Source organism: Caretta caretta, chromosome 2 (assembly GCF_965140235.1).
Source record: "Caretta caretta isolate rCarCar2 chromosome 2, rCarCar1.hap1, whole genome shotgun sequence".
Taxonomy (NCBI): Eukaryota; Metazoa; Chordata; order Testudines; family Cheloniidae; genus Caretta; species Caretta caretta.
The window spans coordinates 182,392,169-182,410,407 of record NC_134207.1 but is presented as its reverse complement, the minus strand read 5'-3'; the positions used below and the strand labels follow the sequence as shown (position 1 = coordinate 182,410,407).

The 18,239-nt window shown below is 42.8% G+C and overlaps 1 protein-coding gene across 1 annotated transcript in view; it reads left to right on the top strand.

The window, feature by feature from the left end:
- The window catches only part of FKBP9 (FKBP prolyl isomerase 9), a 34,769-nt gene that overhangs the window by 6,774 nt on the left and 9,756 nt on the right, over positions 1-18,239 (top strand). Inside the window, exons 4-8 of the mRNA XM_048839061.2 lie at positions 1,996-2,141; positions 3,695-3,884; positions 7,482-7,627; positions 8,938-9,124; positions 12,789-12,934. Of these exons, the coding sequence (XP_048695018.2) occupies positions 1,996-2,141; positions 3,695-3,884; positions 7,482-7,627; positions 8,938-9,124; positions 12,789-12,934 (815 nt within the window). The remainder of the gene's footprint in view (positions 1-1,995; positions 2,142-3,694; positions 3,885-7,481; positions 7,628-8,937; positions 9,125-12,788; positions 12,935-18,239) is intronic.

Sequence of the window (18,239 nt, the reverse complement as noted above, 5' to 3'; positions counted from 1 at the left end):
TTGAAGTAGCTTGGTTTCATAAGAGTTATACACATCTGTTTCTAGGGGATTATATGAATGTAGTACTGTCTTAAACCAGTAAAAGTGATATCCTATTACTCCATGCACATTAGGCAGCTTCTCTCCCTTTTGTGCCCCATGACGACATTATTCTATAATCAAATAAATGAATAGGTTTTGTAACAATTTTAATATTGATATTTGTATGTGGTGCTAGTTTTATGTACAAAACTGTACAGGGTTGTTAAGGAAAATAAAGTATCATCTCCATTTCTAAAATTCCTCAGCAGGCAGGCAGCCTGCGTACTTCACTAGGGTTTCATGGAGGGTATTATTTTAATAATAGTCAGAGTTCATGTTGGGACATTATGCTGAGTGAGAATTGGAGACCATGGCAGGAATGGAAGTTGTTGTGGGTGGGCATTGGGAGGGTTATGTTTTAAAGTTAGTAATATTTTGTCAGTAACTTTTGTCTTCTTTTAGGTTAGTTATTTGGAACTTTAAAAATGGGGTTAGCCTGATCAAGGTCTTCTGGTTTTTAACTACTCTTTTGGGAAGCCTTCCAATGTGTGTTGCTTTCCAACAGAGGATTGCCTGGAATATTGGCAGAACTTTGTGTGAAGCTTTTGCAGTGACTGCCAGGCAGGGTCTAGCCAGTGCAATTAATCCTACGCTTTCAAGAGCCAAACCTATTTCACAGAAAAACTGAAAGAAATTTTGTGCTGCCAATGTCTTACAAAATCTAGGCTATTCATAAATTGTTTGATTAGTAAATTTAAGGCTTCCACCAAAGCTGTTTTTAGTGTTTTCTAGTGCACTTGCTTGTATGTGTATGTACCAGCATTCTTTATAGGATCAAATGTCAGAGTTGCTCAAGTGTGTGTGTGAGTGTGTGTGTGTGAGATTCTTCCCTTCTAAAGGCTTGTACTACCAATGCTGAAATATAACAGAGGGTAAAATATTCCCAGGTGTCTAAATCCTATACAGAAAACTCAATGAGGCACTTAAACTCCTAAATCTGACTCTGAGATTAATCTTCTAAATCACTTCTGAAAAAGAACTGAAGCTTCTAAATCAGGGGTGGGTAGACTACGACCCGGAGGCCACATCCGGCCCTTCAGATGTTTTAATATGGTCCTTGAGCTCCCGCCAGGGAGCAGGGTCCTGGGCTTGCCCCGCTCCGGCGCTCCAGCAGGGGGCTTGCCCCGTTCTATGCATGCCGTGGCCTCAAGCAGCTCCCAGAAGCAGCAGCATATCCCCCCTCCAGCTCCTACGCATAGGGGCAGCCAGGGGGCTCCGCATACTGCCCCCACCCCAAGTGCTGCCCCTGCAACTCCCATTGGAACCACAGCCAATGGGAGCTGCAGTGGCAGTGCCTGTGGATTGGGCAGCATACCAAGCTGCCTGGCTGCGACTCTGCGTAGGAGCTGGAGGGGGGACATGCCACTGCTTCTAGGAGTTGCTTGAGGTAAGCGCCTCTTGGAGCCTGAACCCCTGACCCCCTCCTGCGCCCCAACCTCCTGCCTCAGCCCTGATCCCCCTCCCGCTCTCTGAACCCCTTGGTCCCAGCCCGGAGCATCCTCCTGTACCCCCACCCCCTAATCTCCAGCCCTACCCCAGAGACCATACCTCCAGCTGGAGCCCTCCCCCTCCTGCACCCCAACCCCCAATTTCATGAGCATTCATGGCCTGCCATACAATTTCCATTTCCATTCCCAGATGTGGCCCTCGGGCCAAAAAGTTTGTCCACCCCATTCTAAATCATTTAGGCACTTGGAAAATTTTACCCAGAATGTCTCCATTAGCTCAAGTTGTAGATGCCTGTGTTTTTGGAACAGAAGGTTGTAAATTGTATTCCTAGTGCCAAATGCGAAGAGCTCTAGTGACTCATTGTGATGCTTGTATGTGTGGCTTTTGGTTATTAATTTTCCTTATTTTTTTGATTGACTCTGTGATATTAGCTTTTTCTTCTTAATTCTTTGTTTTAATTTTTAGCCACAATCGGATGAGAACTTACGACACATATGTGGGAATTGGATGGCTGATTCCTGGTATGGACAAGGGACTCCTGGGAATGTGTGTAGGAGAAAAGCGCATCATCACAATACCTCCTTACCTAGCATATGGAGAAGAAGGAGATGGTAAAAGCAGCCCCTCTTCCAACCCCAAACTCTCCGTTTTCTAACACAGATCTTTGCATTACATAGTTGGCATTGTGAAAGCACCATTATTTCAAATTATATATGGATGGAAAATATTTTTAGAAAAGTAATTCAGGATGTGGCTTATCAGCAAAGTACAGGTATTTTTCTCTTTCATAAATAGGCTGGTTTATTGACAGATGAGTGCTTAGCATTGACTTAATTGTAATATATAACACACATGCTGAAGTTTAATTTCTTCACAGGTAACTTTTTCTATGAAGAATAAATTCCATGTGCTTTTTAAACTGGAAGTCAGGGGCTTCCTTATTTCTTCTTGACAACTTCCACAGCAATTTGACTTCTCTTAATAAATGGAAAGTCATCTTAGAGTTCCCAGTTTCTGTTTATTTCTTGTTGCTAGTCTCACTAATTAGCAGTCCATAGGTAGGCTGTTTCCTGGGCTCCACTCACACATATCTGAGCCAGTGTTTGTGAATCCATGCCCATCATTGATGGTAAAGAGTTGTCTGTGTTACTTCACAATATATCCCAGATCAGTTCTGGAATTTCCATCCTAGATCAGACCTAAGGTCTTCCTTATCCATCCGGTCTCTGGCAGTGAACAGTACTAGATACTTCAAAGAAAGAGGCAAAAATGCTGTAGAAGGCAGATATGGGGCACATGTCCCCCACATTAAGTCTCACCCTGATCCTGAATAGTTAGAAATTGGCTCTAGCGCTGAACAGTGAGGTTTAATATCCCTTCCTCGATTTTATCATCATGAATTATAACTCTGGATATTCTTATTATCCATATAACTATCCAATCTCTCTTTGAAACTTGCTTGACTTCAATGAATTCCTGTGACAGTGAGTTCCACAGCCTAATTATGCATTGTGTGAATAAGTAATTCCTTTTATCAATGTTGAATTTGCTGCTTTTAATTTCGAATGACCTCTTAGAATCGTAGAACTGGAAGGGACCTCGAGAGGTTATCTAGTCCAGTCCCCTGCACTCAAGGCAGGACTTGTCTTTGTCTTATGGGACAGGGAGAACAGAAGTTCCCGTATATCTTCTCTATCCCATTTGTTATTTTATATTTATATTTACACACCCTCAAAAGTATGGTGGAAATGCTCACTAATTCAGAAATCCTGGTCAGATGCATACACTGTACATAGACTTCTGTCATCTTTAATTGGAGAGACCAGTATTTTGGATGACTGGGTGTTATCACAATGGGCTCAGTATAAATATACCTAGAATAAATAAATTAACGGAATTCAAAGAATTAGAGGATAACCTCACCCCCTGATGGAACATTGGATGGATGACTGAAAGCAGATTTGGCTGTGTGACGGGGGGGCCATAATTCTGCAGTAAACTTTTTTTTTTTTTTTTTTAATTCATTGTCCTAATAGCCAAATCTGCTATCTGGGATGTGAAAACAAAATATAAATAAAAACATAATGAAATAGATTGATCAAAAAGTTGAATTCTTTCTAGAACTATTGCTCTGACTTAATTGCTTCTTTCCCATCTCATGTAGGTAAAGAGATTCCTGGTCAGGCTTCTCTGGTTTTTGATGTGGCTCTGCTGGATCTTCATAACCCAAAAGATGGCATCACTGTTGAGAACCAACAAGTGCCTGAATCCTGTGAGCGAAAAAGCCAGACAGGGGACTTCCTCAGATATCACTATAATGGCACACTGCTGGATGGCACATTGTTTGATTCCAGGTAACCAAACTACTAGACATCAGAAGACCTGGGTTCTATTACTGGGTCTGGCCTGCTGGGTGACCTTGGGCAAATCACTTTCCTTCGCTGTGCCTCAGTTTTTCCATTTGTAAAATGACGATAATACTGGCCTCCATTGTAAAGCACTTTCAGCTCTGGTGATAAAAAGCAGTATATAAGAACTAATTATTATTACTTCCAGTTTATATGTGTACAGTATACTCTGTGTGTGTGTGTGTGTGTGTGTGTGTATGGCTTCTTATAACATTGTCATAAGCAATCTTAGTGAGTAGGAATACTCTGCAGTTCTTCCCATTTCCTATCCATTTGTAAAGCGTCTGGGACCTGTGGGTTTCAGGTGGTAGTTGGGAAGGGGGAGGGTGTATCTCCTTATCAGAAGTAATTCAAAACTTTGAGTGTGTCAGTGGGATTAAGAGTTGTTGTTAATGCTTTGTATTGCAGTATTGCTTAAGAAACCACCTGAGGTTAGGGCCCCACTGGACTAGGTGCACTGTATACACATAGTAGAAGACAGTCCTTGCCTCAAAGAGCTTACACTCTAAACGGAGAAGACTGACAAAGGGTGGAAGAAAAGAAATATCCCCATTTTACAGTTGGAGAACTGAGGCACAGAGATTAAGTGACTTGCTCAAGATTACATGAGAAGTCTTTGGCAGAGCCTGGAATTGAACCCACATCTCTTAGTCCTAGTCCTGCGCCTTAACCACAAGAGCATCCTACTTCCCTCCTTTAAAAAATACTAAAATCAATAACAAATCTCTGTGATGAAAAAAAAAAAAGGACATAAATATGGGTCAGTTTATAATTAATAAGATGAATCTCTGTGTCTGGGAACACTACAATTTATAAAGCCATATGGTGAAAAATGTGTGCAAGGTTAAGCTCTTATCAAGAGGATGAAAGATGGCAGATGAAATTCAATGTTGATAAATGCAAAGTAATACACATTGGAAAACATAATCCCAACTATACATATAAAATGATGGGGTCAACATTAGCTGTTACCACTCAAGAAGGAGATCTTGAAGCCATTATGGATAGTTCTCTGAAAACATCCACTCAATGTGCAGCGGCAGTCAAAAAAGCCAACAGAATGTTGGGAATCACTAAGAAAGGGATAGATAATAAGACAGAAAATATCATATTGCCTCTATATAAATCCATGGTACAATCACATCTTGAATACTGGCGTGCAGTTGTGTTCGCCCCATCTCAAAAAAGATACATTGGACTTGGAAAAGGTTCAGGGGCAACAAAAATGAATGGCTGCCATCTGAGGAGAGATTAGTAAGACTGGGACTCTTCATCTTCGAGAAGAGATGACTAAGGGGGGATATGATAGAAGTATATAAAATCATGACTGGCGTGGAGAAAGTAAATAAGGAAGAATTATTTACTCCTCCTCATACAAGAACTAGGGGTCACCAAATGGAAAATAATAGGCAGCAGCTTTAAAACAAACACAAGGAAGTATTTAAGGTCAGGCTTGACAAAGCCCTGGCTGGGATGATTTAATTGGGGATTGGTCCTGCTTTGAGCAGGGGGTTGGACTAGATGACCTCCTGAGGTCCCTTCCAACCCTGATATTCTGTGATTCTATTTTTTCACACAGCGCACAGTCAACCCTTGGAACTCCTTGCCAGAGGATGTTGTGAAGGCCAAGACTATAACAGGGTTCCAAAAGGAACTAGATAAGTTCTTGGAGGATAGGTCCATCAATGGCTATTAGCCAGGATTGTCAGGAATGGTGTCCCTAGCCTCTGTTTCCCAGCTGGGAATGGGTGACGGGATGGATCCACTTGATGATTACCTGTTCTGTTCATTCCCTCTGGTGCACCTGGCATTGGCCACTGTCGGAAGACAGGATACTGGGCTAGATGGACCTTTGGTCTGACCCAGTATGGCCGTTCTTATGTTCTTAAGTGTTTTATTTTAAACCTGGCACAAACAGCTAAAAATTGCAATGAAACCATTGTAGAATAAATAGAGCAATACTACTTTATGCTTCTATGGCTTCTGTAATCTGATCTCAAAGTGCTTTCTAAACATAGTATTAATTTATCTTCCCCAGGGGGAGATATTAATAGAATTATAGGATATCCACTTTACAATAGGTGAACTGAGATACAGAGAGATTGAGTCATAATTAGTGACAGAGGTGCAAATAGAATGCCAAAGCCCTGAGTTGCATATTCCCCACTGGAGTACACTGTAGAGTTTAAGCATAGCATAGGAACAGTGTTACCTGTCAAAATTTTTATCCTCTTATAAAAGTGTAAACTGATGTCTCATCTTTTCTGTAGTAACTCAGTTTTTGAAAATTTCCTTCACATTTATATCTTGGTTATTGTGACTAAATATTGAGAGATGTTTTGTAACCCTGTGCGTCTGAATAATTGTACATCATATTAGAGCTGACAAACATTGGTTATTCATTAAAGTTATTCATTAAAATGGCATGCATTCTTACAATGCCACTCCTCTAATTTCCTGCAGAAGTTACAAGTAAGGACAATATCTAACGTGTAATTAATCATCCAAAAGGATCCAGCTGGGTGGACTTTTTCCACTGGCATAGGGAATGTGTCAGGAGTGAAGCTGGGGGTAGGAGATGTGTGTTAGGAGTGGGGCTGTAGTAATTATCTCCATTCTGGGCAATTCTAAGTTGTAGGGCTACTCACAGGCAACTCAGCCAGGGTTGCCTAAATTACACCAGGGGCTGCACTGTCATCTAGCATCCCAGGGCCATTATGGTGGCTTAACACCACTTCTGCACTTCCTCCCTTGGGCTGTGCGTGCACTTGGCCTCCAAGAGGTGCAGCCTGCAGTAGCATCTTTTATGGTAGATTTGTTCTCTTTAGTAACAGATGTTGGTCCAAATGCTTGGGATTGGCCTTTTGATGCTTGGCCAATAGTTTAGGAGGGAGGAATATAACCTGTTGGAACTTATTCATCTCTCCATTCCTCTAGTAGATGATTCAGGTGGCAGTCACCCAGATACCAATTTATTCTAACAGTAGTTATTCATTGCTGTTACAAAATAAGACAGTATGAGGGATGTCTGGTGAAAATGAATCCAGTACCTTATTTATAAAAACTGATTAAAGCAGTGCTTGAACTGAGGGGGAGAAAACTGTTACTTTTATTAAAATTTAATTTCATTCAATTTTATATACATAAGGAGAGAAATCTAGGGAGGTAATCCTTGACTTTTAATATTAACTTTTTGTATCCTGCAGAGATGTTGTTGCAAAAACGTTCCACAGCCAGGGTTCCTCAATATCTGTTTATGCATCATAAATAAGCAAAAGATGCACCTTTGACTGTCTAAACATTATGGGCCAGATTCACTGCTACACAATAGCTGCTCTGTGCCGCTGCAGCACTAGAACAGTCATGTATCTGGAATTAACTGGTTTAAAGAGAATGCTAAAGTTACACAACAATTTAAAAGACTACAGTCACAAAGTGGGAAGAGGAAACATACACACGTGTGTAAGTTTGCTATAGTACTAGGTAAGTTACAAAATTGCTGATACTGATAATGGTGTCACTAAAACAAAATATTTCCTATAGCTATTCCCGGAACCATACATATGACACCTACATTGGGAAAGGTTATGTGATCGCAGGGATGGATGAAGGTTTGCTTGGAGTATGCACTGGGGAAAAGAGAAGAATAATAATTCCACCTCATCTTGGATATGGAGAAGAAGGAAGAGGTGAGCTCAGTTTTTATTTCAGTGCAGTCTTTCGTAGGAAGTATTGCTTCCTTTGTTCTTCACAGCAATTAAAACTAGCTAATCTCTGAAGTGTTTATCCCTTTCTTTTGGTATTCAAAAGGTGTGTGTATATTAATATAGTAGTCAAAGGGCGTAAAAGTGGCAGAATTACGCCCAGAGTTTTCAAAATGATTTTAGTTAGCTAGATATAATTATACACAGTCTCAGTTGTCTGGCTGTAGGTGGGGACATGAAAATTATTTGGATAATCTATGGTTCAGACAAATGGGCTACTAGGGGGCCAGAAGTCTGCAAGTTTATAAACTCTGCAGTGAGAGCGTGTTTCCTGTAGATCTTAATAAACTGTGTCTGCTAAAGGATTTCTCTGTGTTAAGTTTTCTTCCCAATTGCTTCCACAGCCACAAATTTGTGGACAACTAAGCCGCCGCTGTAAACAGTGGATGCATGTAACAACAAAGGATGTGTGTATGTATAACATACAATTAAAATTCCTTTGTGAAAACTCACTCGCCTCTAGGAAGGGTATTGCTAGAGTGTGATATGTCGGTTTCTCTAGTCAATCGCAGCTGTGTGCTTGTGTTTTAAGAAGCTTTTCCCAGTACATAAAACATTATTTTCCATTAATAACTTTTTATGAAATGTTTCATTTTTGTGACTACATTCCACTGTGCTAATTGGGAATTAGATTTATAGCAAAGAAACCTATTGGTGGCTGTGGATGCATCTATTGCTGTTGGTAACACAATCACGCAATACTTTGGGTGTGAGAAAAAGCACATACTTGTTAAGATTTTTCAAGCAGTTTAACCCTTTTTCTGCTGCTATTCAGTTGCCCGTGCGTGGTGGAAGTGTTGATGTTCTGATACAGTTTTGCTGCTTTAATAGTGACTTGGTAGGTGAGGTACCAATCAAGTGGCTAAGTTGGTCACAAAAAATGTAAACTTCCAACTTCACTGTGCTATTAAAAACGCAAAGTAGAGTGCATAGTTTTGAAACTTTGAATTATGGAAATGTTTTCCTTAATTCTTGAACTGACTGCTAATATAGTACATTTTGATTGGTATCCTGTACATTTTAAGTGTCTTTCATTGGAAGCATCTTGTATCTGTGTTGTTGTGTGCAGAGGTGAATCAGTGCTTTAATCCTGAGAAAGGTAAACTGAAACCAAGAACAAAATCACTCAGTAGAAGACACAACATTTTATATATTCTCACTGCATGAAGTATGAGGTCAGTATGTACCTGCGTAGATGCCGTTTGTTTCTCCTTATATGATTGCTTACGATTTAGGAAAGATTCCAGGATCTGCAGTACTGGTTTTTGACATCCATGTGATTGACTTCCATAACCCTTTGGACTCTGTCAACATTACTACTCATTACAAACCTTCCAATTGCACAGTATTGAGTAAGAAAGGGGATTACCTGAAGTACCACTACAACGCCTCGCTCCTGGATGGCACATTGTTAGACTCAACGTAAGTACGTCACTTGGCATACGAAATAGTCTATGTAACTATGAAAGCGTGGGTCAAAATGAATAGCATACAAAGCAATTAGGATATTCAGAAAGGAAAAAGGTTAACAGTGATGTTAAAATATTCATGTGAACATGGGACCAATTTATTTTTCCTGTCTGACAATGTCTATAAAATCTTTTCATATAGGGGAGGAAAAAAACGGGGGAGAGAGAGCAACCAAAGGGAAAGAGTTGGGGACAGCAGAAATAGGGATGTGAGAGAGGAACATAGAAATTGTCACCACAATGATAAACAAAATACACATGAATTAGGGTGTTTCATTAGGTTCTGTTGCAGCTGAGATCTTCATGGAGAAACGGTTGGATCGTGATCATGTTTGTGGTGGGTCAGGTTGGGGGACAAAGGGGTTCTGACAATGTTTACTTCCTCCCTACTGTACACATTAGGAGTGTGAATGGAGGCAAAAGCTGCTGGCAACCCTTCTCTCCTACGTTCAAAGGTCAGCTGAATCTCTTTGCTGTACTGATCCCTGATCCTTCTTGTCTGGTTTTATTTCCTTGTTGTGACATAAAATAGATTATTTTAGATGAACCACATTTTGGATTGAGCTGAAGTAAATTCAGATAGAGTTTGCTATGACTGAATAAATTCTCCTGTTCTATTTTTAGTTCTGTGCACACCTCATCTTTTTGAATAATAATAATAATAATAATAATAGTACTGTTAAATTTCCCTTATTTGTATTTTATTTGAGAGGTGAGGTAGGGAAGGAATACTTTTTAACAGAAGAACATAAACACCAGAAATAGTCCATAGTTTTCATTATAACTTGTACTGCTCAATATCTATCTCTCTATGGAATTTATATGGTAATGGTGGGCATATATCTCAGCACCTCAAATATTTAATGCATTTATCCCCACAACATCTCTGTGAAGTAGGGAAGTGTTATTATTCCCATTTTAGAGATGCAAGACTGAGGAATAGAGTGGCTAAGTGACTTGCCCATCGTCACACAAGAAGTCCATGGTGAAGCAGGGACTTGAACTGTGTCACGGTTCAGGGCAACTGCACCTGTATTTCCCCTCAGTGGTTCTGCAAGGGCACCCACTTGCAGGCTTCCAGCACTCTAGCCATTGCCTCTCTTGGGTGGAGACCTATATCTATCTACCTCCTGACCCAGGTATTTCCAGGCTGAACAGTTAGTTCCCTGTTTTCATTATGTTATTCTCAGCAAAAGACAGTCTGCCTAAGCAGACCTGCTTGCTTCCTCTTCAGAGACTGATAACAGTGCAATTGCGCACTGTTAAGCTACCACACAGCTCTTTCTATGCAAACTTATTTATTCTTAGGATAATAGTGTTACAGAGAACATATTAAACACCATAATAGAACCTACATGCATGCTAATAAGCTTACTAGAGTCCCCCCCTCCCTCCCCTAGTCTCCACCAGGGCTCTGGTCCTTGTCAGTCCTTTGAGCCCATCTCTAAGGATTGTGTCCATCCATGGACCAGAGGTCCTGTCCATTTGCTGGATCAGAACGAAGGCCCCGAATGTGTTTAAAACCAGGCTGTTTAAACAGAAGTTCTTTCTTTGTCTTTTAGTCCCTGAAGAATCCAGATTAGGTCTTTGAACTGTCCTACTGTAACAGGTGATCAGCACAGCAAAGGTCCCCTCCTCAGGGTAAGGGCTGAGTCAGAAGGTGGAGGTTTGCAATAGCACCCCCCCCCCACCCCGTACCTGCTGTCCCAAAAGATCAATTTGTCTCTGCTGTGTTGTTCAGCACAGTCTTTTGAAGTTCACCTTGTCTCCCAGAGATTGCATTAAATCCTCATTCCTCCTAAGTGGTGTTCCATACAACCGCAAAATAGCATACAAAAATTTGCATTTTCAATACAATGGACCCCAAAGATATTAAACGTAATTCAGTAAGGTTTAACTTAATTCCATAAAGTTTGCCCAGGATTGTTGGGGTTTCCTCCCAGAGCCCCTTCCACTTGGGTCCCCAAGAACTCAGTTCAACTCCAATTTTGTCACTCAGATTCCTTTATTTAGCATGCAGCAAAGCTATGCTTAGTTGATCAGAATCAAGCACAGTGGATATAGGATGTACCATACATCCAGACCTACACAGTAAAACCTCTACCTTTGTATACATGTACACAGTGCATTGCATTTACTATACGCTGCATGTTATGTTTTGGGATTGTCTTGGTTGTTTTGTAGGAACCAATTCCCGTACAGTATGCTCTTCCACACAACGTCAATGTAGAACTTTCTATTTGCATTCCGAATTTATTTTATCCATTGTAAATGGTTCCATGAGTGTTCTCCCCTTATCTTAGCTAGTACAGACATTCTGTTTCCAGCCAGCTGATACATTTACCTCCCTAATCCTATCTCCCAAGAAATGACACCTCACCCAACTCCAATGACACATGTCAAGCCAGGCCTATAAGGCTATTGCAGGGCACTGTCATATCTGTTGACACACAGGTCTTCAAAGTGCTAGGGTAGTGCCCTAATCACAGGACCATCCATCCTTTCCTTATAGAGGCTCTATACTCAGGGTCACACAATTCAGCAAAAAATGACAAAAGAGACTGACAGAAAAAGGGGCACTCGGATGCTGCAAGGACAGGTGCCAGTAAAAAGTCCCAAGATTGCAAACTTGCCTTTTAGAATTATAATGTATATTTAAGAGAGACCAGGTGGGTGAGGTAATATCTTTTATTGAATATATTGGGGATGGACATGGGTCTTAGAGATATATGCATTGGAAAGAGATGGACAGGTACTATTCTGCCCTTTCTTGGTTATGGAGAAGCTGGCATTGGTAAGTAAATGAAACCTAATAAACAACCGGCGGTATAATTATTACCTCCTGACTGAAAGGTACAGAATCTCTCTCACCAACAGAAGTTGGTCCAATAAAAGATATTACCTCACCCACCATGTCTTTTTAATATCCTATGACCAGCACAGCTACAACAACATTGCAGACAAAGTATATATAATGTGTTTATCACTCCACAGAAATACATCTTAGAAATAAGACCCCAGTAGCAAGTCATAATTTATAACATGATAGGACTAAAATATTAGCAAGATTCTTAGAAATGATAAAGACCTCAGTTGCCTTGGGGTTCAAATTAGTTACCTCACATACTAGACACACAAACTGGGATTCTGAATGGAGCCTAAGAAATTGAATTGAATTTCAATGGCAGTTTGATGCATGGTTCCTTTAAACTCCTCTGAAAATCCCAGCCGGATTTATTTAGCCAAGGGGATTCCTCGTATGAGTAAATTTACGCATGTGCTTAAGCCTTTGCAGAATCAGGCCTGTGGCTTACAAAGTGTTTTTTCCCAAAGATATTTGCAAGGCAAGAAGCCCTTTTTTGAATGACAAAGTATTTCAGAGTTTGATTTGATTTGGGAGGATTAAAATCCTTAATCAGGTTTAATTCAAGTGATGATGATGTCTGTATGAGATAGGAGCTACAATCTGTTACCTCAGCAACTACACCACTTGGCTATTTAGAAGCACATAGAATTAGGGGTAAACTTGATTTTTGGCCACATAGGGACTTTGATATAGAAACTGTACAGTTTGAGTGATAACTTGGAAGTAGTAAAAATTCTTTTTTATTTTTCAGGCTTAGTCTTGGTAAAACATATAATATAGTTCTGGGATCTGGACAGGTTGTTTTGGGGATGGACATGGGTCTTAGAGATATGTGCGTTGGAGAGAGGCGAACAGTTGTTATTCCGCCCCATCTTGGTTATGGAGAAGCTGGTGTTGGTAAGTAAATGCAACCTAATAGACAACTGGTGGTGTAACTTATTACCTACTGAGCGACTGATGTATATGTGTTGTTAGTCTTGTTTTTCATTATTTCTGGGGCAGGAGGGTACGAGTGGCTTGAAATGGTAAGGAAAAATACTATTTTTAAACATATGGATTGTTTTTTTTTGTTTGTTTGTTTTTTAACATTTTTAAAATTATCCAATAGTGTTAAAGTGCTCTCTTTGGAGCTTTTCCAGGCCAGTAATTTAACAAAACAGTGTTTGGTTGAAATAAACTTTCCACCTTTAATAATATAGCTCTGAAAATGTGACATTCTGGCCAGTGTGCTGATTACCACGGGACACCACTGAGCGCCAGTGTCTCCATGTGTCAGGAATGTTTCTTTGTCTTAATGGAATGCTGTCGGCAGAAGGGCTAGATTCACAAAGCATCTTAGGGTATGTCTACACTACGAAATTAGGTTGATTTTATAGAGGTCGCTCTTTAGAAATCGATTTTATACAGTCAATTGTGCATGTCCCTACTAAGCGCATTAAGTTGGTGGAGTGCATCCTCAATACCGTGGCTAGCATCGACTCATGGAGCGGTGCACTGTGGGTAGCTATCCCACAGTTCCCACAGTCTCTGCTGCCCATTGGAATTCTGGGTTAAGCTCCCAGTGCCTGATGGGGCAAAAACATTGTTGCGGGTGGTTTTGGGTACGTGTCGTCAGTCTCCCCTCCCTCCCTCCCTCTGTGAAAGCAACGGTAGAAAATCGTTTCGCACCTCTTTTTCCTGGGTTACCCATCCAGACGACATAGCACGGCAAGCATGGAGCCCGCTCAGCTCACCCTGCTGTTGTGAGCATTGTAAACACCTCACGCATTATCCTGCAATATGTGCAAAACCTGGCTAAGAGACGCCAGCAAGAGGATGATTGTGAGGAGGACATGGACACAGATGTTCCTGAAAGCACAGGCTGTGGCAATTGGGACATCATGGCGGCAGTGGGGCTGGTTGATACAGTGGAACGCCAATTCTGGGCCCGGCAAACAAGCACAGACTGGTGGGACCACATAATGTTGCCGGTATGGGATGATTCCCAGTGGCTGTGAAACTTTCGCATGCGTAAGACCACTTTCTTGGAACTTTGAGAGTTGCTTTCCCCTGCCCTGAAGCGCAGGAATACCAAGATGAGAGCTGCCCTGACAGTTGAGAAGCAAGTGGCAATAGCCCTTTGGAAGCTTCCAATGCCCGACTGCTACCGGTCAGTCGGGAATCAATTTGGAGTGGGGAAATCTACTGTGGGATTGCTGTGATCCAAGTAGCCAATGCAATCACTGACGTTCTGTTATCCAGAAATATCTGGGAAATGTGCAGGTCATACTAGATGGCTTTGCTGCAATGGAGTTCCCTAACTGTAGTGGGGCGATAAACGGAACACACATCCCTATCTTGGCACCAGACTACCTTGCCAACCCGTACATAAACCGCAAGGGGTACTTCTCAATGGTGCTGCAAGCACTGGTGGATCACAAGGGACATTTCACCGACATCAACGTGGGATGGCCGGGAAGGGTGCATGACGCTCGCATCTTTAGGAACTTCGGGCTGTTTGAGCAGCTGCAAGAAGGGCCTTACTTCCCAGACCAGAAAATTACCGTAGAGGATGTTGAAATGCGAATAGTTATCTTTGGGGACCCAGCCTACCCATGGCTCATGAAGCTGTACACAGGCAGCCTGGACAGTAGTAAGGAGCAGTTCAACTGTAGGCTGAACAAGTGCAGAATGGTGGTAGAATGTGCCTTTGGACATTTAAAAGCTCGCTGGTGCTGTTTGCTGAATAAGTTAGACGTCAGCACAACCAACATTACCATTGTTATTGCTGGTTATTGCTGCTTGCTGTGTGCTCCATAATATCTGTGAGAGTAAGGGGGAGACGTTTACGGCGGGGTGGAAGGTTGAGGCAAATTGCCTGACTGCTGATTTTGAGCAGCCAGACGCTAGGATGATTAGAAGAGCACAGCTAGGCATGCCACACGTCAGAGAGGCTTTGAAAACTGGTTTCATGACTGGCCAGACTACAGTGTGACAGTTGTGTGTGTTTCTCCTTGCTGCAAACCCGCCCCCTTTGTTGATTTTAATTCCCTGTAAGCCAACCACCCTCCCCCTTTGATCACAGCTGGCAAAGGAAATAAAGGTACTATACTGTTTTGAAACCATGCATTCTTTCTTAGTGAGTTAACTGACAAGGTAGCCCGGGTGGGGTGAGGGAGGGGGGAAGGACAAGGGCACATTGCTTATTGTAGCCACACTACAAATCAAAACTGTTTGAATGACAGCCTTCTGTTGCTTGGGCCATCCTCTGGAGTGGAGTGGCTGGGTGCCCAGAGCCTCTCCCCCCCGTGTTCTTGGGCGTCTGGGTGAGGAGGATATGGAACTTGGGGAGGAGGGCAGGCGGTTATACAGTGGATGTAGCGGGGGTCTGTGCTCTTGTTGGCTTTCCTGCAGCTCCACCAGATGCCTCATCATGTCTGTTTGCTCCTCCATTAGTCTCAGCATCGCTTCCTGCCTCTGCTCCTTGCTGTCACTTAATGCTTTCCTGGCCTCTGCCACTGAATGCCTCCATGCATTAAGCTGTGCCCTATCAGTGCTGGAGGATTGCATGAGCTCGGAAAACATGTCATCGCGAGTGCTTTTTTTTCCCTCCTTCTAATCTGTGATAATCTCAGGGACGGAGATGATAGGGGGAGCGTAGAAACACTTGCACCTGCGGGGGGGATAAAAAGGGAGAGTAAAATTTAAGATGATACATTTCTGAGAACAAAAGGGAGACTCTTTCACAGTGAATCAAGCAATTCACAGCAGACAGCACATGTGCTTTAGGTACAAGGTCGCATTTTGCCTTTTATATCGAGTGCCTGTGGGTATGGTGACACATCACACACGGCTGGGCAACAGAATTCAGTTTCCAGGCAGCCAGGGTAAGCCAAAGGGTACGCGGGGTTGCCTTTTTCTGCCTTCATAACATGTGGGAATTGTTTCAAAGTGCAGTGCCATCCTTTCCCATAGCAAGGAATGCCGGTTGGCTTTGCCATTTAAAAGGAGGGGCTGTGGTTTTTGGTGGCTGTGCGGCACGCACCTCCCACTGCATGGGTATTCTCTGGGATGATCCCTTTTACCCAAGCGCAAACAGCCCAGCATGAACAGGGTCCTTTTACTGTTCCCTTACAAAAATTCCCCTATTTCAACCAGGTGACCATGAATCATATCAGTCTCCTGAGCTAACACAGAAAGACATAGACTGAATGTTGCTTGAATGCGACCAAAACCCAGGACCATTCACTGCCATGCTTTGTGCTGCAGTGATTCCAGACTACTTGCTACTGGCTTGTCATGGTAAAGTGTCCTACTGTGGAGGACAAAATAAGGCAACCCTCCCCAGAAACCTTCTGCAAAGGCTTTCAGAGTACCTCCAGGAGAGCTTCATAGAGATGTCCCTGGGGGATTCCCACTCTGTCCCCAGACATGTTCACAGGCTTTTCCAGTAGCTGTACTGGCCGCGAATGCATCTGAATTCTTCAGGGCAAATCAAGTATTAAACACAATTGCTTTTAAACCCTGTTCTGTAGTTACAAATGTGCACTCACCAGAGGTGCCTTCTCTGGCTTCAGGGTCCAGGATCCCGCCTGGGGAGAGTATTGGCTCCAGGGTGATGAAAAGGTCCTGGCTGCTGGGGAGAACGGATTCACCGCTTGCCTGCTGTGCCTTCTCCTCCTCCTCTTCCTCATCCACAAAATCCTCCTCCTTGTTGCGTGTGACTCCCCCTTTGCAGGTATCCACAGACGGTGGTGGGGTAGTGGTAGGGTTCCCCCCCAGAATGCCATGCAGCTGATCATAGAAGCGGCATGTATGGGGCTCTGACCCGGAGCGACCGTTTGCCTCCTTTGTCTTTTGGTAGGCTTGCCTGAGCTCCTTAACTTTCACACATGTCCCTGTTGTCGCCTCTGTACACCAGGCTCTGTGTGATTTTGGCATAAATATTAGTATTTCTTCTTTTTGATCGGAGTTCTGCCTGCACAGATGCTTCTCCCCATACACCAATCAGATCCAGTGTCTCCCATTCAGTCCATGCTGGAGCTCGTTTGCGATTCTGGGGGGACTGCATGGTCACCTGTGCTGCTGAGCTCGCCACGCTGACCAAACAGGAACTGAAATTCAAAATTTCCTGGGGCTTTTCCTGTCTACCTGCTAGTGCATCGGAGTTGAAAGTGCTGTCCAGAGCGGTCACATTGGAGCACTCTGGGATAGCCCCGGAGGCCAATACCGTCAAATTTGCACTACCCCAAATTTGACCCAGCAAGATCTATTTTAGTGCTACTGCCCTAGCTGGGGAGGAGTACAGAAGTTGATTTTAAGAGCCCTTTAGGTCGACGGAATGGGGTTGGTTGTGTAGACACATTGCTTATAAAATCGACCTAGCACGGCTAAATTCGACCTAACCTCGTAGTGTAGACCAGGGCTTAGACACTGAACTGTCACTTGAGTGAGGGACTCCCAGGTGAGTACCGTAACTACAGAGCTAAAAGTTATGAGGGAGCTCCTCCTCCTCTTGTAAGAAACCCCTTAGGCGCCTGATTCCAGAAGAGGGTTCACAACTGTGAATCCAAACTAGATTTAGGTGCCTTCCTGCAGTCCAGACTTGACTCCTAACTCCCTGTGAAGGGCAGGGCTTGGGGCACACGCCTTCCCTTTGCATCTCCCATTGGTTAGCTCGGGCGATTCCTCACTCAGCGTGCTGCCTCTTGTGAATCCCATTCTTTGGTGCCTGTCTTTTCCCATTCATTATACAGGGAGCCTAGGTGCTGAACCCAGGATTTGTGAATCCCAGTCATTTCTAGGTGCTAAAAGTGAGGCATTATGATGGATTGTTTGATAATTTTGTACTTGGGCCTGCACTTCTGCTTGTCCGTGTGCACAGTCTTATTGGAGTCGGTGTAGCTCTGCATGGGATAGAGTTAATCTGCAGGAGGAACTTCGTGGGATTGAGACTTTAATTTGGCATTATAGGGCTCCAAGAATTGATTATAAAACATAGAAACTTCAGAGGACTATCAGCTCCCAGTACATGGAGTTGTTATTGGCCTTTTAAATTAAAAGAACTTGGTGAATGGTGTCCTAATGATATCAAACTCTAGGCTCTGATGGAAGAAGATGCATCACCACAGCCCACTCTGACTTCGTAGGATTTGGATTCCTAAAGAACATAGACAACTTCTGTTGTATAAAGATTCAGCGTCAGGCATCACACTGAGTTTAA